Source organism: Porites lutea, chromosome 1 (genome assembly GCF_958299795.1).
Source record: "Porites lutea chromosome 1, jaPorLute2.1, whole genome shotgun sequence".
NCBI lineage: Eukaryota > Metazoa > Cnidaria > Anthozoa > Scleractinia > Poritidae > Porites > Porites lutea.
The window spans coordinates 7,813,420-7,836,804 of record NC_133201.1 but is presented as its reverse complement, the minus strand read 5'-3'; the positions used below and the strand labels follow the sequence as shown (position 1 = coordinate 7,836,804).

Here is a 23,385-nt window from a genome sequence, read left to right as displayed (position 1 = left end):
AGACTGACAGAGAGCATCAAATTAGGCGAGCAGCAATTCCGGCGTCAGAATACCCCATATCATGAGCTTAATAATTATGCTCTTTCAATTGATGGAATTTGATTTTCAACAACCTACAACCAGCTGACAATGTATCTGTGTACACTGGAGAAGGTTTCTTTCCTCGGCAAATCTTTAGCGGGGAACTTGGAACAAATAACATCTTTGAAATTTAATTTATTAAATTCCTCTTTCGATTAACAAATAAAAACTACTTCCTGGTTCCTGGTGGATCACTAAGAAACACCTTTAAGGGTCCGTTTAAGCAAGGCAAACATTCTCTGAACAAAACCATCTAAGTTAAGGATAGGTGAGAGGAGGATTTTTAAAACCTGACCCTGTAAATGTGTGATAAGGGAAATTAAATTTGAAAAATTACACCCCATTGAATTCACTGTTTACTTTTCGCGATTCAGCAACTGAACTTTGACGGATTTGCAACGGTGCCCGTTTGGTTTTAACTGCACGCATGCGGGTGGGAACTTAAACGGAGGCATTTTTGAGCGACCCACGTCAACCGGAAATGGACTTTTTGCGTTAATGGAAAGTAGTTTTGCTAAAGTTTTGGGCAGGTCGTTTTTAAAGATACTAAGCGATACTAATTTAGTAGTGTCAATGTATAATAAAAAGGAAAAGGCATCACTTCTGGTTGACGTAGGGAGCTTAAGCAACAGCGTTTTTGGGCGACGGACGTCAACCGGAAGTGGACTTTTTGCATCACTGGGCAGTGGTTTGGTTCAAACTCTCGGGTAAATCCTCTTTATAGGAGAAAAGAAACTTAGCAATACAAATTTGTTAGAGTCAAGGCATATAAATATAGTGAGAAGGCCTCACTTCCGGTTGACGTGCGTCTCTCAAAAACGTCTTTGCTTAAGCTCCTGTTAAACGCCTTGTTAGTTGAGTTGGTAAAGCGCCGGTCTGCCGAGCGAAAGGTCGTGGGCAAACCCAAAAGCTTAATCCGGCTACGTACGGAAAGTAAAGCCCAGCAATCAAGTATGATAAGTAATAGAAACGATACAGAGACTTTTAAAATGAAACTGGGGCAATCTTAAATTCGTTTTCCTCAGTAAGGAAATCGAGAAATCTGCGGCAACTGTTCAAGTATATGCATGCAGCTATCTTGTTTAACACGGCCTTTTTCCCAATCTTCGATCACCCTATTAGATAGACAATATCACCTCACAGAGACTGCCCTGCTTATGGTAACAAATGTCATTTTGAAAACTCTTCATTTGAGCACTTGTAATGCTCCATCTTTCAGACGGTACCCTTCGGCAATGTGTCGAGTGTATTATTTCATATAAAGTGAGAACATGCCCAAGAGTAATCCTGGAAAAGCTGAGGTGCTAAATTTCACATCGCAGTTTACAAGGCAACCATCTTTTGGTGACAGTCAGGGGGGGGGTGATGAACTCGTCAATCGCTCCTATAGGGATCGCGCGGCGGATGATCTTGGCCATCGTGACGTCACGAGAAATTTATTTCAGGAACTTTAAATAGGTTCATCGAGCGAAATTGTTTCGTGGTTTCAAGAGGTAAAAGTCGAGACGTTGAGATGAAACGACCGAAGGTATGTGTTTATCTATTAATGTTATATAGTAAAATTGCAATTTATCCTAGGAAAGAGCATTTCCATCGTAAAAAATCAAGAACTTCCCGAGATCGACCAGATGGTACAACTCATACCGGGGCGTCTTTAGAGACGCATAACTAAAAAGCCCAGCAGAATTTAGTCTCGAGAAAAACAAATGACGTTAATATGGTATAGATCTATCAATTAGTGATAGAAGTGAGTCATCTAATAAGTTAGCAAAAATGATCAGTGGGATAAAAGTCGCAAACCTCAGCGGGATGTTTACAAAAATTGCGAAAGTGGCGTGGACAGGTCACGAAACATAGCGTCATGATGTTCATACTAGACTATTAAATTGTGTAAACAATTTATTAAAACTAAACAAATGTAAGAAGCAAGTGGTTTTTTTTTTATAGAATATGGGCTATAATCTTCAAGGCTTTTGAAAGGATTTCCTGTTTGAGTCAAACATATCAAAATGTTAATAAAGCGTGTTGAATCTAATCGTCGCGCGATAACCAAGGATATTATTATAGCTTATTATATTGCAACTTTTCACTATAAATTACGATCATTTTGCCAAACATTCATTGCTCATGATGGAGATAAGTTCACATTGCCTTTCTCTTTGCTTCTTCGCCCCACAAACAAAGGAGAACATGGTTTTTATCCAGTAAATAGTCAAACAGAATCTATCACTAGGGTAAAGTGCCGTAAGCTAAAGTTTTTGATCAACATCAACATTTTTAGGGCTTTATGCAGAGAATCCAAGAGGAGGAGCCGTAGAAACGATGGGTATGTAGCTTTGCCTTAATCGCTTTACAGAGTTAATAGGAAAAAAACTAGAAAAAGCCAAGAAAACGGACACTAGTAAGCGTTTCAATGGTGTAATCTTGAAAATGTGTTTCCTCGGGCGTCCGCATCTAAAAATGAGGGAAAAAAAATTTCTCAGGATATAAAAAATTGCAGGATTTTCATGCGATGAATATAATCACCCTTCTCACACTTTTACAATATAAAAAGAGACTTTTTTATTTTACATTTTTTCGGTTTTCCTTTTTGTGTAGTTCAGTAAAGACACCAAAGTTCAAGAATGACAATATAGTTCAATAACTACACGAGTTCATTCGTTGATGCTTTTTAACTTACTTGGACTCCATGCTATTGTCAGTTACATCAAGTGACACTGTCCAGTTCCAACAATTCGGGGCCTGCTCGTACAGTTTTGTCACCCTGCTTGTACAGTTTTATCACTCAGCTGATGTAGCTTTGTGGTAATTTCTTGGTAGGCGTAACTTAGTAAAGACAATCATTCCATGACTATAGGTGTTCCATTATAATAGCTCTAAAGCCTTTCTTTAAAATTTGCTGTTGTACTGCCTCTGCTAATATATTTCACATAGCCTTGCCATTGCTACGGTATGATTACAGTTAGGTTGACAGGTATTCATTTCGCTATTGGTTTAAGATTAGAAACCAGTCTTTGGATTATCTTGATAGGTTGCTTGAAGTTACAAAAATTTGTAATTCAAGGGAGAAATATTTTTTTACCGTTGCTTGGGGGGAGGGGGGTGGTTGTGTTTGTGGTTTAACTCACCTATATTAATGTGAAGTTTAGGGAGTAGGTGAGGAAAACCATTATAATATATGATTTAAGAGATGCTTAACAAATAATTAGGGATTTTAAGTGATAATATTGCCTTTATTGATTTATTTTTTTTTTGACTTTTGTATATATAATAATCTCTTTTTATCTGACTGTTTTTATAATTAGGTGCTTCCTTGGCTGGGAATACTCTTTAGATTATGAGAGAAAACATGCAGTGTATGATGGAGGAGGTGCTGCTTACTGGATGTCTGTAAAGATCTAGAATAATAGATTCCACGAAGAGAGTAGTGCGGTGCGGGAAGTGGAGGATGCTAGATGGAGTGGATTCCATGGAGCAAGAAGAGACCATACAGGATACGAGAAATTAGAAGAACCAGTTTCCTTTTATTTTTTATATACTGAACAAATGTGTTTTCTTTCATGCATAACAGGTCTGACTTAGACTTGTTTACATTTAAAAACTTTGCACATTGACTTTGATTAAAAGAAACGGTTTGTTATCAATAAAATTTTCTTACACTGGTGTTTTTCTTTTACTTCTTCTTTAACTTTTTGGTCTCTTCTAGAATTTAGTTAGCCAAGCAGTCTAGCTGCCCTGCCATTAGTTGCAGTTGGGCAGCTACCTGCTTAGCCTCTATTACTGTGTTTTTAATTTCTTTTGCTTTTTGTCTTAACCTTTCTTCTTTTCCTTCCAAGTCTTTCTCTTCTCTTTCAATTTCCTTTCTCCTCTCCTCAACCTCAGTGGCTACCAGTCAGCTCCTTACTTCTATTTCTTCTTCCAGGGATAGCTGTAAAAATGAGTAACCCACCTATAATAATCTGTCTATTATTGTTAACTTATCTTACCCCTGTCTAAACGATAATAAAATATGATGAGCTCATCCTTTAAAACATAAAGCATCCTATCTCAACAAACTGTTGAAAGCCTTGTTTCATCAGGTACGGGGAGGGGAGGTGAGGTAGGGTAAACGCAAATAAAGATAACCATAGGTGAATGGGGCGGGTTTCGGAGAAAGGCCTGTTTCTATACGTTTTGACGTCATTATGGTACCATTCGGCTGAGCCCTATGTACCTTTTGTTATTTTAAGATGCCTTTTGCTTTCCCAGAAAGCCATGAGATTGGGAGTCTTGCCCTATCAGCACTTGGCTAGTGTCACCAGGGGACTTCTGTAAATTATATAAATGAGTTACAGTACTTTCTCATTTCATTTTTGTTTGTATAAAGCTTGTTTTACTCATTTGATATCTTAAAACTTGAGGTACAATTTGCTCCACACAAATAAAGATATTAATGCAAATGTATATCATCATATCTCTGGGAGTATTCCAAATGTTTACGCTTTTTATTTGAATGGTACTTAGCTCCTCATACAGACCTACCAACCCCTGATAAACGAAAATCTGTAGACTCATGAAAAAAAATCGGGAGATTCTACAAAAACTAGTAAGATTCTATTTTTTCCCGATCAAAATTAAACGACCCCTTTTCCATTAGGGGAATCAACTGGTTATTTTAATATAACCTTGCTTTAGTGTGGTCTGTTATGTAACAAATTAGATGCCGCTTTTTCTTTGATGACTTTAAGAGGCCAGAAAATAGGTTATCACTGTGACGAAACATACAGCGGAGTCATTTCTTTGGGCTAAGACAACTTCATGGCTAAAATAGTCAAAGCTTATCCAGGCACAAGAATTTCCCCACAAAATTTATGTTTTTATTCAACAAGGTAGTATTTCAATTTAGAATATTTCCCAGAAAACCATGAGATTGGGAGTCTTGTCATGAGACCGTGAGAAAAGTTAAAAAATCGTGAGACTCAAGGCAGAATTGTGAGAGTTGGCAGGTCTGTCTCATATGACATTTTCTATCGAAACCTGTATGTAGTAGGAAGACACTTTGTATCAAGTGGGCACTACAGCATTCTCTGAGGTGTCCGCTTAAATTATACAAGTTTCACTGTACATGTTTGACTTTATTCGCACTAACTATTGATGTGGAAGGATATGAAATTGCTTCATGCATAACAGATGTACATGTTTGGAGCTGTATGTAAATCTTATTAATTTTTTTGGCTATTTATGAAAACTTAATGTAAGCTTAAAGGTATTACAGAGAAATATCCTTTGCTTCAACAAGACGGTACAACCTTCAAGTGTTAAAAAAATATATATTCCTGGTGTAATTATTATAGATACATAGTGTTGAGGGAAGTCTTTGGTTTCCTTTTTCTTAAAACCGAAAAATAATTGACTTACATTGTGCCGGGGTAACCGAGTCGAGGTCATCTGTTTATACCAATATTAAGCGCACTCGAATGGACTGATCATTTTTACTGCTAATTTCTCCCATTAAACATCAAGGACAATGTTTTCCACTATTGCTGACCTACCCTTCTGCCAAGTTTCGAATTTCCAAACCAAAACGATTTTCTAAAACATGCGATGTTAATATGCGATCATGCAAATTTCTGCGATAAATATTCCACTTGAAAAAATTGGCTTAAACTGTTTACGAGGTAATTATCAACAGAATATAATACAATTAACTCTCCTTTTCGGAAAAAAGCTGTTGCAACTATACTTTCCCTCTAACAGAAACTACTTTAAAGTTTACTTATCCCGAAAAGACAGCTTGAATAGGTGGTACTATTGGCATTATTGGAGATAACAGCAAAGTAATGAATACAATTGCATCAGTTCTGGGACTGTACCTTTAATAGCGGCTACGCTGGCACACTCGAATGGACTGATCATTTTTTCTGCTAGTTTATCTCAATTAACTTCAGAGACAATGCTTTCCAATAGAAGTAACCCACCCTTATGCCAAGTTTCGATGTTCAACACCTCACCGATTTCGAGAAAATGCGATATTACTGTGCGAACATACAAACTTTTGCGGCACATTATTCCACTCGAGGTAGCCTGCGTAGCATGGCGGTTTTGTCGAGCCGGGCGCCTTTATTACTTAGCAACCAAAACCGCCATGCTACGCAGGCTACACTCGAGGAAATTGACCGAAACTGTTTACAGCTCTCATAAGCGTTATTTTTCGGATTAATACACATTTCACTCACCTTCTCGGAAAGAGATGTTGGAACTGCACTATCCTACCGTGACAAAAACCATTTTGGAGCGTCAATATTCAGGAAAACCAACTTTAAAAGTAGCATTTGGAAATGGCAACGGCGCCATTTTCGAAAACTCCTCCAAGTTGCGCGCTTCTCTCTTCGTGACGTCACGATGGCCAACATCGTCCGGACAAACAGACTACCAAGTTCACCACCCCCCCCTGGTGACAGTCATTACATTTAGCATTGCGGTGACTAAAATTGACACTAAATAAACTGAAATACTTGCACTGGCTACCAGTTGAGAAGATGACTCAAGATAAGATTCTCCCAGTAACCTAAAAGACTCTAATAGTCCAGTCTGTAGACTATTTGAAGCCTCTAATAGAAGTCTAACATGCATCACGAACTTTAAGATGTGTATCACGAGTTCACTACTAAAGGGACCTTAAGATCCGACGACGGCGACGGCAACGAAAACGTCAAAAAATTATATTATTTTGCATGAGATATGACTCGAGTGCTAAAGTTGAACCTCGCGGATTCGCCGCAATCTGGAATTTAGAAAAAAAATAATAAAACCTCTGGCACTCAGGATAAATACTAGGGAACTTACGTACAATCTGACAACGGCGACGCCGATGAAAACGTACCCCAAAACAAAGGAAAATAGAATTTCAACCAATTAACTCCTAATCTGGAATGATTTTTACTCGTGGAAAAGAGTTCTTTAAACTCCTTTTTGGAGTTAAAATAACTCCTTAACAAATAACTCCACGAAGAAGTTAAATTAACCCCAATAGAGGAGTTACTATAACTCCTTGAGAATTACTGTGTGATTATTGATTTTTATACATGCGTGTAGATATGGATTTGTCACACTAAAACTAAAAATGAAAGCAATAAGCTGATAATTTTACAAGTTATTATAGGGGCTTTCCCCGGCGAAACCTGGTACTGTGCAGTAAGAACAGGACGTTTTTTGAAGACATCCTGCAGCTCTGTTCATGCAGAGAACATTTCTCAGATATTAAGTCACAGTAAAGTGAACAAATTTTTTATAAATCTACTTGGTTTACAGCTACACGAAGCCGACGAGGTAACCGGCAATGAAAGAGATCCCGATAGCTAGAATAAAATTATAATACAATGTACCTAAAAAGTTCTACTTGCACGTGGTAACTATATTTTGGAAAACTGCTGAAAGTACAATAGAATACCAGTAACTCGAGTTTCGAAGGTAAACGAAGAGATTAAACAATTTTATTCAGTTTGCGATGCTAACAACTCATAGCTGAGTCAGTTAACTGATTTTTCAGCACATCAGCAGTATCCCATCTGCTGTAACATGATCATGTATTCTACATTATTCTGATGGTATAAATCATAAGTTTGAAAAATGACTGTCCAACACTTGATGGGTTCTTTGCAATAATTAGAATAAAATTGCAGGAGTGTACCGGTTTTAGGTTTTTTACTCACTGCAAGACAAAAAGAGCTAATGGGAATGAAATTTAGTTCGAGTTAGCGAAAAATTCGAGTTATCCAAAGTCGAGTTAGCCGAGTAAAAGTGACTGTTCTACAGTATTTTTTGAATTTATTTGCAATTAATCAGTTAAGAAAAATAAACTCCCACCGCATGCAAACAGATTCTCTCCTCCCCTAAAGACAATAGGGACTTTAAGATCCAACGACGCGACGGCAATGAGAACGTCGCTTAAAAAGTGAAATTGCGTCCTTTCATTCTTTATCACAATTAGTCCTACCCACGTACTTTGTCAAATGTAGGCGAACCCTCCTAGAGTTGAATTCCTAGGCACCATACACAAGTAAGAGAGAGAGAAATAAAATTTCGTCGTTGCTTGTTTACGTCCGCCATAAAACGCGAAATAAGGCATGTTAACGTCGTAGTCGTGCAAAAAAGGACAGAGAAATGTACAGAAAAGCGTGGTGCTCGTGCAAAGTTGTTGTTTTGCTAATAAAACCTATAGTTTTTTTTTGACGTTCTCGTTACCGTCCGCGTCGTTGGATCTTAAAATCTCTAATAATTCATAAAATGAGTAGGGATCAAGAAATACCAAACCGGTCAGTGTAGTTCATTCGGCCTTTCGCTTTAATCATTGAATACAGGATGTCACTCTCTCCAGTTCATTCTCTCTACCCCTCTATCGATAAAGAAATTAAAACCACTTCCGGCTACTGAGCTTGAGCATTGACGAGATGTACATCGCGGGAATACTTTTCCTTTTATTCCTAATATGATATTAGGAACGCCCTGTGATCTTAGTTGTTCCTCTTCCTGTTGATTAATCATGATCAAATCCACATTTTTGTCCATTGACGATGAGTTTTAATAGTTTCGGTACAGTATAATAAGCAAATTTAAATTGATCTAAGGTCAATCAGCTGGTCAATATGTCTCTCATTTTTAAAGCATATTTGTCACTAAATTATACCATTTGAGTTACATTGAACGAAATGCCATCATTATTTCGACACTGACAGTCAAGAAATTCAGTCTTCGGTGGAAAATGTACTTGATGTGTAGACACTTCAGAGTTACAGGTCTTACACGAAATATATCCTTATACATTCACCGTGAGTTTAATGGTTACGGTACAATGTATAAATAAACAAATTAAAATAGATCTAAGGTCAATCAGATGGTTTGTCTCTTATTTTAAAGCATATTGAATTTGTGTGACTGAGTCATTTTTATAGTTCCTTAAGAGATTTATATATCGTTTTATTATGTTTTAGTTACACAGTTGTAGTTTTTTTTTATTCTTTTGGCTTATTTTGCAATTCTGTAGACGTGAGTAGATCGGTTTACACTTACTGTCTAGAAAGGTCACCATCCCTATTTTTTAGTCAAATTCCCTGTTCAGTTATTAGGTTTAATCACGTATTTTTGTAGTTTTACTTACTTATCTTTTAGATATGCGTAGGATTGGTATTTTCTTAGGTTAATGTTTCGAGGCCTGTGCGTAGTTTTTGCTATCGGGTTTTTTATCGTTTCTCTTTCAACACCTATTATTTGCAAGTTAGGCGTGACTTGGGCGTTTATTTTATTTTAGTTTGATTTTATTGTTGCTGTATTGCTGATGGATTTCAGTTTCAAATAAATTGCTTTGAAAAATCCTGGAATCCTTCTCGTTCCTGCCGCTGACCGCCCCGTCCTGTTACATTTGGCAATAATTTATACAGTTTTTTAGTAATGGTGAAGGCAACACTATCATTATTTAGATCGCTGTAGTTATATGGCCGGTAACCGGTCAAGGTTTTCAAAACACTAAATGACCGGCAGTCCGGTATTTTCAATAAACTTGACTTATCTAAGAATCCCAACCAATCCAAACTAGCATATGTCGATTAAGAAAAGTCAAGCGATCCTGAAACACTTTATAGATCTCAAGTTTAACGTTTGGTTTATACGCTGTGCTCAGAAAACGAAATCACGTTTTGTGACACTTTTTTCAGGTCGACTGCCGGTCAAGATTGTCAAAACACTAAAGGGCCGGCAGTCTAACCTGCTAGCAGAGTCTATTCGGTCTTTGCAAGATAAGTCGGGAAAGGGGAAAGAGAAAAGAGGGGAGGAAAGCGGAAAGCGGACAGCGGAAAGACGAAAGAGGAAAGAGAAAAGACGAAAGACGAAAGACGAAAGAGAAAAGAGGAAAGCGCAAAGAGGAAAGACGAAAGAGGAAAGAGGAAGTTCTAAGTGTCACAAAAGATGGTTTCGTTTTCTGAGCCCAGCGTAAACCAAACGCTAAACTTGAGATCTATAAAGAATTTCAGGATGGCTTGACTTTTCTTAGTAGACATATGATAGTTTAGATTAGAGGGATTTTCTCGATCTGCCAAATTTATTAAGAATATAGGACTGCCGGTCATTTAGTGTTTTAAAAACCTTGACCGGCAGTCGACCTGAAAAAAAAGTTCTCTATAAAGCATTTCAGGATCGCTTGACTTTTCTTAATCGACGTATGAGAGTTTGGATTGGTTGGGATTCTTAGATAAGTCAAATGTATTGAAAATACCGGACTGCCGGTCATTTAGACCTTGACCGGTTACCGGCCATATAGCCACAGCGTATTTAGATACTGGCAGTCAGGAAATTCAGTGATTTGTACTGCTTGATCAGAATGTGAATCACTTTAGTCGAACGCAGCTAGAGATACGGGAAATAATGGGTGATTGAGATTTTTTATTGTAACGCGCATTAGATCATATACCCAAGTATTTTTCGCTATATAAATAATAAAGTTATGTTATGTTACGTTATGTTATGTTATGTTATGTAACTTCAACTTGTTGCGCGTGACAGAGCATGTCCTTCGGAGCAGTCCCCGAAAAGGGAATTATTAAAAGCACTTACACCGAGTGGTATCAAGGAACCTAAGCGAGCAAATTTCATGCAATAAAACAAGCATAAACTCAATTCTAAGCGCTTCGAGATTGCCTGCAGCCGTTGGAAGAAGAACCAGCGATGCCACTTTCCTCAAAGGCCCAATCTCGGCCTAACTTCCTCTAGCGCAACTGGTGGCTTGAAAATTCCCTGGTCGCGTGAGTTGGGCTGTCTATGATGAAAAAGGTTCAGTTTCACAACTGTACATTTACCTGGGGTCATGTTGAAGGCGCCTCCAAGTAAATATTAGATGTTTACAATTTAAATTTACATTACTGTTTATATACATTTCTCTCTGGAACATTCTTTTTCACAGTGATCCAGTTTTACCGGCCTGGAAAGTTTCCGCTGAATTATAGGTGGTGTCAGGTGGTCCCAAAAAAAACTCAAAAGTGGAGTTTCATTTACTTTCTAACGGGAAGTTTTCAAAAACTGTTCGTTAACCATATTGGCATTCTCTTTTTTCCTGTAAAGGTATATTTTACAATAGGTGAGAAACGTCACATGATCATCTGTATAAAACACTTGTGAATCACTGAAGAAGTCACTTTTAGGGCGCAGTCCAAAACTAGCGCTAAAGGGATAGAAGACGGTAAGTTAGTCATATTAATCAGTTCATTCCTTTGTAAGTATAATTTGTTTATTGTTTCTCGCTGTTTGTGATTATTTGGTCGATCACTTACTTATTATTAGTGATTGCAAGCAAATCGAAAACTAGCTGAATCAATGTTAAAAAAGATACTGCCAAACACAACGTCAGAGCCTTTCTTTCGCTGCTCGATATTGGCATGGATGCCTCACCATGATAAAAAGGGAAAAAACCCCAACGTGAAAAAGAAGTTGTTATAACGGTTAATTAAGCCTACTCACGTACGAAGGATTCGACCCAGCAGCGCAAACCCAAAATGTTTTTAGGAACACAAATTTATGAATGCACTTTGAAATAGTTTGTTGGTATTTCTACTACAGTGGTGCAATTTTCTCTTACGTTAGAATTTCGATATTAAAGAGGGTACATTTCTAGCTATTGATCACAGATCCCAGAGCTGATTAAGCAAGAAACGAACCGCCTTTTGAAATTGACTATTTTTAATACGTCGCGCGGCAGGAGTGATAATGGGTACGTTAAGTAACTTGAAAAGGGAACCCATTTTGGCGAGAGAAGCAGTTATTTCTCTCAGAACGATGAAGCACAAATGATTTAGTAAGAAAATATAGGCTCAAACAATATAATCAATATGGGTGCAAAATTGGAACCGACATTAATGCTCTAGATTGCCATAAAACGCTTCTTGATCGCTTTCACTCTAAAACACCTAATTTCTTCACTGAGTTAAAGCATGGCAAGAAAAAGAAGGAGAGGAAATTAAAGAGAAAGAAAATATTTCGAAAGAGAAAGCTCCGTTTGGGTTACTTTACGATTTCTTGATGACAAAGTAATTCGTCCCTTTTTCTTTTTGCAGAATCGGTCTTATTATTCTTGGTCGGCGAAACATTACAACAGCGAAACTTGTTTAGCAAGTGCAAAAATCATTTTAGAAAAAGGTCAACATGAGTTCTAGTTCAGCTTTATGGTTATTGCTACTTTGGGGTAAGTTGAAAGCACGTGAACGTGACTTGATGTTGTTAATATAACAGCTTCCTTTTTTACCAAGGGTTAGACTAAGTTGGATTAAATTACGTGTTCCGCTCATGTCGACTGGCGAAATTGAGGCGTGATCTTTATAGTCACCTATTATCTTCAGTCTTTTAACTAAAACAAGTAACACAGATATTAAATAAATGAGACTATATTTTCACTTAACGATTGACAAAGTTTTGGCTCAGGCAAAGATCGTGCAAACGGATATGAAAGTACTTTCGATTTAAGGTTGATCTTTCTTTCTTTAGCATGATATTTTCAAGGTTTCATCGAAACAGTTTATAGGTTATTCAGTCTTTTTACAACTCTCTGTGAATTTACAAAAAATCAAACGAATTTATGAAATATAGCTACAATAGATTGATCTAGGAGGGTTTTACATGTAAAGGGGGCTTCATGAATCCAACTTGAGCGTGTCCGGGTGAAAGCGATAACTATTAGTAGCAGTTCTTTGCGCAAAATACTGACTAGTTTCATAGTTCAAAACTTTTGTATGAAAGATGAAAGGTATCGCTTTGCCGTTGCCTGAGAATAGGTTATGTACGGAATGTCAGTACTAATTGTCGTTGGGCCATTTCCAGTGCCGGTCTACAGCAGTTTCCATTAAGTACGCTCGATCTAAAACAGACGGTCGTTAACTGTTTTAGCGAGCTATGTTGTCTAAAAGCTGATAAGAGTCTGATAACTGTCAGAGACTCGCGAAGGCAGACTAGCGTATACACTGACAGTTACGTATTAACATGATGAATCTAATGTATTGATATATCGGTATTGGTTTGCCTGTAAAAGTGAAAGTGTTGCATGGTTTCGTTAAATTGCTATTTTATGCTCTCCCAACAGGAAATTTGCTTCATTACATATCAGGTAGGAATGATGTTTTACGTGTTCCTCCGATCGCTTGAATTCCTCACTAAAATGGAACTTCCTCTCTGTATCGTTTTCCCGAGAAATTCTCTTTCCCGGTATATTTCCAACAAAGTGTAATCATGGTAATAGCTAGACTGTTCACAGGCCAGTCCCGCCACTATTGCGAATTGTGTTACGGGCGGCCATCTTGGATGAGTTTCAAATCAACTTAGGGGGAGGGGGACAGTTTGAGAGGAAGCGGTAAAAATAACTGAAAATAAATTTTTCTCGCCTCCCTTCCCCGACTGCGTCAAAATTTCGACGCCCGTCCCCTCTGTACATATATGAAACCAAGATGGCCACACGTACCGCGCCGGTAAGCACTCGATCCTGACGATCTTAGACATCTTACGCAAAGGGGACTGTGAAAAGTGTAGGTAATAGCGACCTTCAAGAAACCAGACATTTTTGTTATCGATGCAGTCATTTTTACAATACAGGAAACAAAGTAAAAGCAACAATTTACTCACTCAGTAGCCCATCCTGCTCACTATGATCGAGTGAACATACTGAGACATACTTACTGAGAAGCTCTCGTAAACGCTCAGACGCAAATAAGCTATGGTATTTACCGCCCTCTCTTCATTTAATGGCATCGGTATAAATACCTTACATTTTGCGATGTCCGCATTTTTTATTTATTTATTTATTTATTTATTTATTTTATTTTTTGTTCCTTTTCATATCAGGGTTGGATCTGTCTGTATAATATCTCATCAGTAAAGAATAATTAATTTTAATGGTAAAATTCTATAGTGAAGTGAAAAAAAAAAGACTCTTAGAGACCCTTTAAAGTTAGTATCACATCATTTTTATGACATATTTTTCAGGTTCTGCCATAACACGGCAAGAGCGTTCCGTTAGAGGTGATATTCAGACACTGGATTGTGATGCAATCAAAAGAGACCCAAGCAAATACTTGGAAATGTATTGGAGAGTAAAAGGAGCCTACGGAAACATCGGTTACTGTAACAAAGACAGGAAATGTTGGAAAACGGAAAGTCAGCTTCTGGAAGACAAGAGGATTCAGGTTGTAAGCATTTCCAGTAGCAACTTGACCATAAATCGCACCTTGCCACAGAAAACAACGGCTCACAATGTGACCATTACATGTGAAGTACACACAACTGACAACAAAATCCATATATCTGAAGTCAAGATCGAGAGTAAGTAAGACTATACACAGAATTTTTAATAATAATGATGATGATAATGATAATGATAATAATAATAATAATAATAATAATAATAATAATAATAATAATAAGAAGAAGAAGAAGAAGAAGAAGAAGAAGAAGAAGAAGAAGAAAAACAACAACAACAACAACAATAATGATTGGTAAAATGGTGTCACAGGATTGCCATCGAGGTAAACGGAACTTAAGCATGGCTTGGGTGGATGTTAAGAAGGCCTATGACTATCCGTTGATCACAAGTGGCTAAACGTTATTATGGAATTACACCGGTTCCCCAGCTAGCCCTGTAGGGCGATCCGGAACGTCTGTGCAAACTGGAATACCAGAATCTCAGTTCCTACAAAGCAGGGGAATGAGACTTCCTCGACCATCAGATTCAGTGAGAGTCTGCCCGAGGGAAAGGCACTTTGCCCGCGTCTCGTCACTTTATGTCTAAAACCCGGTTACCTGGAAACTAAATGTTACCTAGGGGTATAGGCTTTCTACGCTTATAGGGACTAAGGTGACCCACTTGCTGTATGTAGACGACTTAAAGTGTTCGCTTCATCTGAGAGCAAGCTAAGCAGGGTACAACGATCAACCAGTGCCAATATGCAGGATAGGTTAATACTGATCTTCATCTTTAAACTGACGTTGACACATTATGATTCACACAAAAGTAATTCTCTACAATGGGTGGAACCGCTTTGACTATCAATACTGATTAGGGTTAAGCCTTGAGAATAGTATTGTATTTTTCTTCAAAAAGAAAGAATTTATATTATAATGATACCTTTTGCGGCTTGGTTCATTCCTTTTCGTCGTGCTGTATACTGTACATATGTACTACATATATTGTTCATCGAAGTCATTCATTGAACATTCGGCTATAGCTAGTCCAGGCATTTTTCGTTTTGTTAGCTAGTTTTGCCCTTTAGAGAAAGGTGTACTTTTTACCCGGTTAAGTTCTATCGTAATTACAGATTTTCAACACACAAGTTCTATACTTTTTAAAAGACTCAACCTCGGGTTGAAGATATTCTTTAAAACCTCGATTCTTATAAAAGACCGTAAACTGCCGCTGGGCTTAACAAAGTCAAACTGTGTTCCGCGCGAGGGTGTGTTGTCAGTTCTTTCATTAAAAGTATTATATGCAGTGGCTCTTTAGTATAAAGAAAAAACCCTGATTAAAGAAACTTTACATGTAAATAAAATCTGATATTTCTTTACAAATATATTCCAAAACGAGAGCAATCAAATGCACCCTCCGCTGGTCACAAGTCTGAGATGTACTCTTCATTCTGTCCTATAAAGAGAAGTAACATAGTGAATCTATGATTGTTAATTTTAGGCCCACAAGAAACTTCGTCTCCTAAGGTAAGTAGTTCTAACATTTTTTTTTCTCTTAATCTTTAACAACCATCTTCTTTGTTTTAGTAAGGTTTACAGTCATAAGGTTGTCCTGGGCCCAAGTGAGTATTTGCTCTCCTTGGAGAGCTTGGTCCAAGTATAGTGCCCTGAGGCACACCTCTGTTTATAGACTAAAAAAGGGGTCGTGTCACCGTCAGCTATTACTTTTTGTTGTCTATTAAATAAAAGATTAATGATCCAATTAACAATGTAGGGATTGATGGGCAATTTCTTATAATAAGCTTGTAATTAAAAATAAAATGAAGTGATTCACTGAGTCAAAAGCCTCGGAGAAATCAAAGACAAAAACCCTAACGCAATCTGCTTCTCCAGTGTCAAGCCATTTAAGCCACATGTGTTGGCTTTTAATGAGAGCTTCGGAAGTATTGGTACCTTCCCTATATGCAAATTAATCTAGCGAAAGGTAGGATCTAATTACAGGCTTAACTTCTTTTTATTTTTGAAAGATGGAAAGAAAATTCAAACCTTAGAAAATGCATTCAGTCAAGGACACCATTCCAAGACTGCATGCCAAAAATCAGCCAAATCGATGAGGTACCCGGTGTCAGGCCAAAGTTCGAATTTTACAGAAAATCACTCTTAACACTTAGATCTACCGTTCTGCATAGGTTACTGAATTGGTTTAAGCTTTTAAGCGTTAACAAAGTTTTTTCCCAAGCAGGGACGTCCAAATCCATGGAAATTTAAGACGTAGATTTTTTTTGCTTATAGAGACCTTTGGCGCAACTTTCAGGGACCTTGTCGGAGGCTCGCATCTTCTCTGCAGATAAATGTAAGATTTGAGCATTAAAATACCTGACAAACTGTTATTAACAGCTAACCGTTTAAGGGGGCTACGTCGCGAGGATATATTGCTGTAAAGTTCAGTGCGTTTACCCATAAACAAAATGCTCCTTTTGAGTTATGAATTTCATCAGGGAGCACTAATTATAAACGTTTTAGGGTGATTTTTGCATAATAGTATTAAAACGTTATTTCAAGTTTCAAGCCATGTTTATGCGCTTGTCATCCATAAAAAAAATCAGACGATAGGAAACAGTTCCAATGCGTAAATATAGTCTTAAAAGACAAATCTGGACCATAAGTACTTATGGAATTCGATTGATGCGAAACCTGATCGTTTCAGATTTTCAACTGAGAGATGGGAAATAGCACAACTTAGCCCCTTTAAGCCCTGGTTAACAGTTACCTTTTTTTGCTAGGGCTGTCTGACCTTGAGAAAGATGGAGTATTTAAAGGTTTCAAGTCTGAACAGGGGCTATTGGAAGTAAAGCAACGTGGTGCCTATTACATCTATGCCCAAGTGTTTTTTGAAATCTACCAAGACGGCCCTGAAGATCAAAACCGTGTGGCAATAACTGTAAATGGAGAACCATTTGCCTTGATGCAAACAGGCCTCGGAAACAAAGCTGACGATGGCAGCGTTTACACAGGTGGAGTTATCCGGCTGAAAAAGGGCGATAAGATCGGCTTGAAAACCGTTTACGAAAGCAGGTTGCGGTTGTCAGCTAAACATACCTTCCTTGGTGCATATAAAATTGGAAGGTATTGAGTAAACGATGGTGTATACAGTTAAGTAACAGTTTCAAGAATTCCTGGCGCACCAAGTTGAAGAGGGTTAATCAATAACTTGTTGGGTGAAGGGTGTTCTCTATTTGCAATTAATGGCGAAAAAACTTTTGAGCTGCACATTGTTGTCATTCTGTCTAATTCAAAGGTGATAAATAAACGTGGCTACATATTAATATGAATATTGCGTAGAGTCTTCTCTCCTTTTTTCTTGACTTGCGACTATTCAAAACGAATGAATTTGAAAAAAATATTCAGTCACTGCATGTTTCTTTCTACTAACTCTTTCCTAACTGCCGGGCCCAGCAGCGAACAGACTGAAAGAATTCTGAGGAGAAGAAGTGAAGTAAGGTGTCTTCCTCGGTCGGGTTATTAAACGTACCTCTTTTCTGTACTATTATTTGGTTGGATATCACCCCTTCTGAGGTTTTTTGCTGGGATTTATCCTAGACGATTAAACATTAGCACCTGATGTTTTCAGTAGCTGTTCGTTTATCCCTCATACGCAGTTTGAAACAAGTTTAGTGATTATTAGTCTGCTACACAGCCGTTTTTAGTGTCATCACGCAATGCTCAGGCCCAACTGACGACACTAAAAACCTGACTGTGTAGCAGACTAGGTGATGATTGAGTTTCTATCGTTCTGAGATATGACGCACAGTAGCAGGTGGTCCGAAACCATTTTGAGTGAAAATGCATGTTTTTTTTCAGCTTCTTCAGAGTGGTTGTCAGAGAAAACCGGGCAAAATGTTAGAAATGTCAACGGAAGGGGGTCAAAAGAATAAGCTCATACTAACATCATAGATAGGTTAGGTGGAGTAATGGACAAATATAATAAACACAGGTTCTTCACTGCTCTTGTATTAGAGATACGAGCATCACTTTATTTGACCCCTTCGGACGCCATTTTTGTAAGCAAATTTTGACCATTTTCTGAAGCTCACAAACTCCTCTAAATTAAACGAGCGAAGTTCATTTTTTGTATGCGATACAACACAACACAGGAATATCTTCGAAAACCATAAACATTGTTAAGTAGCTAAGGGCAAGACTAAAACTTTCTTATTTTACCTGACCTAAACTCAGTGTCTGCAAGCGAATCAAAAATCGGTCGTTTTTTAATTGACCTGTAGCGCACAACTAAAGCGATAATAAAACTCTGACAGCCAAATTACAGTATACAATCATCCATGTTACCAAAACACTAATAATCATTTTGGCTCGTTAGAAAAGGAAGAAATTAGAAAACTCACATTTTTCATAGGTACCAACCTTTTTCTTGAAAATAGGCCGATCCCTTCTGGTTTGTTTAAAGTCCTCTTTATGATTTTTGTTCCCTATTCCGCTGTCAGCTATGCTCAGCAGGTTATCATTAATTTTTTTTGTGGAGTGAATGGAGTGGAGAATATAATGGGCTATTAACCTGGGACTTCTCTTTCCGTTTGGGAGGCGAAAAAGAGAAATAAGAACTCCTGATCGCAGGTTAATGGGTGATTAACTCGACGTACTTCATCCGCTCTTCATTTTGCGTGATCCCGTAAATGTGGATAACATTCACCTTATGGCTTGCTGGGAATCAATTCACCTCGTTCCATAGCTTGCGCAGGAGCCCTTTTTCAGGTCTGTAAGTTTTGCGGTCTGGTTTGTGGGACTTACAAGGTAGCCAAAATTATTCTAAAAATAGACTGGTTATTAAAAGCACTGTGACACGACTACATAGAAGTTGCTCGCTCCGGGTTATGTAACTCGAATTACTTCATCCGCTCTTCATCTTGATTTATCCCGTGATTGTGGATAACATTCACCCTAAGGCTTACTGGGAGTCAATTCACCTCCTGATTATTTTTCTTCCCTGTTTCGCTATGGTCAGCAAGTTAATTCCACAAAACTCGAAATACGGCAGTTGTTGCTTTTTAAAACGGTAAAAAGTGCTGAACAACTGGATACAGACCCATAACCAGGATTTTATGTGGGGGGGTGCTAACGAGGCCAAAGTGGACCAAAGTACTGAAATATATTTTTTATTGTCGATCCGTTTATAAACAATGCGAAATTGTTAAGAAAGTACACATCGGCTTTTCATAGAATATTGTCATGACATCAGGAGATGACGATAAGAGACGAAGAGAAACATAAAATGCATTTTCCCTCTTTGTGTCTCGAAAACTTCTATTTTGATTGTTTGGGATACCTGTGGATTGCTGCTTTCGATTAACCCTCCCAGTCCCTCCCCGAATTGTTACTCTGTGTTCCCTCACTAACGTTTGTTTCAGATCGAGGAATAGCGTCTAAATCTCAGAGCATAATAATGGGATCAAGACTGGTGGACATTGCAAAAATAAGTATGATTAGTGTAGTTAACTGTGATAGATCTGAAGTCGTGGTTTCAGCTGGGCTGTCATCGCAGACTGCACTGTAATTGTCAGCGTCTGATGGCTCTTGACGGGGTACTTTATTGACCCATGTATCGAGAGACTGGCAAGATTTAGCTGCAGATTTAGCTGTTCTCTCCTACCCATAACGTATTCCCGGGGGGGGGGGGGAACTCTGCGTATGAAAGGGGTGGGGATGCTCGTCGGGAATTTTGAATTAAACCCCTGAAGGAGACCTATGGGTGTGGCCCAAGCTTTTTTTGTGCCCCAAAAGACACCACGTTATAGATTATTATATGATTATTTTTTCGCGTGTAAGCCTAAACGAGACCTCACGGCTAAATATGATGGCGTTTTGCCCAGAACACCCTAAGTGAGACCAAAATCCGAAATTTACACCCCTAAGCGAGACGACGAGCTGGTGACCCTTTTTCTTCTACCTCAGATGAAACGGCAGGGGCATTCCTTATAATAGCCTACAGTATGCAGGAAGGCTCCACCCGAAAGGCTACGTCTTTCAGGCATCAGGAATAATATGGGGTGCTTTCCATTATAACAAAAATTTCGGAAATTTCGGTCGAAAAATAAATGGGACGCTTTGGTCTGCTTAGAAATTTTCCGGTCGAAATGGTCCTCTTGGACGGTTGCTCCGGTCCGACCGAAACTTCCCGTTCCATTTCCAAAAATTTTCGTTTTCAGTCCTACCTTGCTAAGCAGCAATCAAAATTTCGGTCGAAACGCAAATGGATCGTTTCGATGCGATTGAAAACGTTATTTCAATAGAACAATGTCGCTCCATTTTGTCTTGACCATTCCACTTATCATGAGGGTTTAGTTTGGCAAATGGAAAGCGCTCATAGCCTGCGATGCAGCCGGCCCACGTACGCATAGCCTGGACCATTGTATAGTCCGTCTAGCCTGCGAATAGTCCACGTTCGATATATTAAAATTCTAACATGACTCCAAGGCTTTCTGGTCATTTTTCTATATTCGGTTTGGTTTTCTTTGTGCTTGAGTCTCTTCTGGAAATTACGAGACAATGGAGTCGTGAAATTTTGCAACTTTGACCCTAAAGGCTTGGAGTCACGTTAGAATTTTAAAATATCGCACGTGGGCTATTAGTGCGCAAAAGCTATTGTGCACTAATTTGCAGACCCTGATTACAGCGATTTCTTATTTTCTAATCAACCAATCGAAATTATAGACCTTAAAGTTACTAAAAAAAACTGTAAAACCTTTTAAACCAACTAAAAATAGCACACGACCTTATCTTAATGAGATTCCTCCGCATTTTATTCATGAGATAAAGACTAAAGGTTATGACGCCATCGGCGTTAATGTATTCCCCCACAAGTTAATGAGATTCCCTCGCAAAAAAGGGAGTAACCAGTCCCTACTATACTACTGAGGTCCAGTTTCCAGATTAGTAGTGCCGGGCTTAAATCGGTCCGAAGGAGTACTTTAACGCAGTATAAACGTTTTGAGAAAAATGAAAACCGGTTATAAGGGCCTCAAATGAAGACACATTATGACTTTTGTGTGTAAGACCAGCAGGCCCTTCGATAACAGCGATAACTACCCGAAACGCATGTATGGCCGACCAAGATCTTAAACTTTCCTTTTAATTTTTTTCCTTGTTTTTTAAGACTACAAATAATGTCGTGGTCATCATAACAGATAGGGTAACGCAAATTTACTTGAATAGTATACTGATAATGGCAAATTATAAACTTCCTTTTTTTCCAATAGTCCTCTTGTGACGTTGTGTTGCACCGAGTTATGAAACACAACTCCTTACTTATTTTGCTGTTTTCATCTACTATCCTTGACTGTGCGCTATTTCGTTTTCTACTTTAAATGGGGTTTCTACCTATACCACGTTGCTTTCAGTGAATCTCTTTCCACAGAGCGTTGTCACAAGAAAAGATTAGATTATGTAAGGGACAGGAGGGGCTAGGGTAATAATATGTAACCTCACCTGCCAACAAAGGAAAGCTAGCTCTTACCCAATTACCCTTCCTAGTCACTAAAAAAATATGACCAACCCTCACTCCCCACTGACATTTACATGAATTCACCCCCATTATACAGTAAAGTTTTAGGACGGCTGCGCAAGGAACAGTACCTTAAAAACTGCCTTCGACAGTAGCCGTCCATTTCAGAATAGGCCGATGGCGCGTAGTCTTCTGAATCGTCTTGTGAATATCTGGATTGCAGCTCCCAGTTATTTGCGTCACGCAGGAGCCCATAACCTGAAGCGAGCAGCTTCTATGTAGTCCTGTCACGGCGTTTTAACTAACAATTTGAATACCTTATACGTCCCACAAACCAGACCGCAAAACCTACAGACCTGAAAAAGGGCTCCTGCGCAAGCTATGGAACGAGGTGAATTGATTCCCAGCAAGCCATAAGGTGAATGTTATCCACATTCACGGGATAACTCAAAATGAAGAGCGGATGAAGTACTTCGAGTTAATCACCCATTAACCTGCGATCAGGAGTTCTTATTTTTCTTTTTCGCCTCCCAAACGGAAAGAGAAGTCCCAGGTTAATAGCCCATTATATTCTCCACTCCATTCACTCCGCAAAAAAAAAATAGTGACAACCCAGAAGTGAACGAACCAAATGTAGTAAACAGAGAAGTAATATTGGATCAAGTAGCTGATAAGGGTTTGTTTGTGATTTGTATAAGAAGTGTGCATTTATTTACTGAGTCGTTTGTTTCTGTCTTTCACCTTATTATTCGTCGTCTTGTCAACTACTAGTGCCAGTCCCTCCCGAGTACTGAACTTTCAAGATAGCGTCGCTTTGTTATTTTCTAGTTTTATCCCATGGTTTAGCACTTTTTGCCGTTCTAAGATGTTACAGTGACAGTATTTCGAACTTTTTGATATTTTCTCTACCTGCTGAGCATAGCTGACAGCGAAATAGGGAACAAAAATCATAAAGAGGACTTAAAACAAACCAGAAGGGATCGGCCTATTTTCAAGAGAAAGGTTGGTACCTATGAAAAATGTGAGTTTTCTAATTTCTTCCTTTTCCAACGAGCCAAAATGATTATTAGTGTCTTGGTAACATGGATGATTGTATACTGTAATTTGGTTGTCAGAGTTTTATTATCGTTTTAGTCGTGCGCTACAGATCATTTCAAACACGACCGATTTTTGATTCGCTTGCGGACACTGAGTTTAGGTCAGGTAAAATAAGAAAGTTTTAGTCTTGCCCTTAGCTACTTAACAATGTTTATGGTTTTCGAAGATATTCCTGTGTTGTGTTGTATCGCATACAAAAAATGAACTTCGCTCGTTTAATCTAGAGGAGTTTGTGAGCTTCAGAAAATGGTCAAAATTTGCTTACAAAAATGGCGTCCGAAGGGGTCAAATAAAGTGATGCTCGTATCTCTAATACAAGAGCAGTGAAGAACCTATGTTTATTATATTTGTCCATTACTCCACCTAACCTATCTATGATGTTAGTATGAGCTTATTCTGTTGACCCCCTTCCGTTGACATTTTTAATATTTTGCCCGGTTTTCTCTGACAACCACTCTGTAAAAGAGAAAAGTAAAGCTTGTGGATAAAATGAAGCAAAGTAC

At 38.3% G+C, this 23,385-nt stretch overlaps 1 protein-coding gene and 2 long non-coding RNA genes across 3 annotated transcripts; 2 read left to right on the top strand and 1 right to left on the bottom strand.

Annotated features, from left to right (window-relative positions):
* Positions 1-3,585: 3,585 nt before the first annotated feature.
* LOC140934665 (uncharacterized) lies at positions 3,586-6,439 on the bottom strand. The gene is made up of 2 exons (XR_012165120.1): positions 6,297-6,439; positions 3,586-4,009 (listed from the first exon to the last, which is right to left on the bottom strand). It is a non-coding gene; the product is annotated as an uncharacterized lncRNA (long non-coding RNA).
* A 5,717-nt stretch (positions 6,440-12,156) lies between these two features.
* LOC140940598 (uncharacterized) lies at positions 12,157-14,417 on the top strand. Its single transcript, XM_073389619.1, has 3 exons — positions 12,157-12,286; positions 13,178-13,201; positions 14,074-14,417. Exons 1-3 carry the CDS (start codon positions 12,247-12,249, stop codon positions 14,415-14,417), a joined length of 408 nt encoding a protein of 135 aa, XP_073245720.1. The 5' UTR covers positions 12,157-12,246.
* Positions 14,418-16,516: 2,099 nt separating this feature from the next.
* On the top strand, positions 16,517-17,600 carry LOC140934657 (uncharacterized). Its single transcript, XR_012165119.1, has 2 exons — positions 16,517-16,621; positions 17,052-17,600. It is a non-coding gene; the product is annotated as an uncharacterized lncRNA (long non-coding RNA).
* Positions 17,601-23,385: the final 5,785 nt, after the last annotated feature.

Coding starts and splice junctions, on each gene's coding strand:
- LOC140940598 (XM_073389619.1), top strand. CDS start 12,247: ATGAGTTCTAGTTCAGCTTTATGGTTATTGCTACTTTGGG. Junction 12,287..13,177: donor ATGGTTATTGCTACTTTGGG/GTAAGTTGAAAG, acceptor CTCTCCCAACAG/GAAATTTGCTTCATTACATA. Junction 13,202..14,073: donor TTTGCTTCATTACATATCAG/GTAGGAATGATG, acceptor CATATTTTTCAG/GTTCTGCCATAACACGGCAA.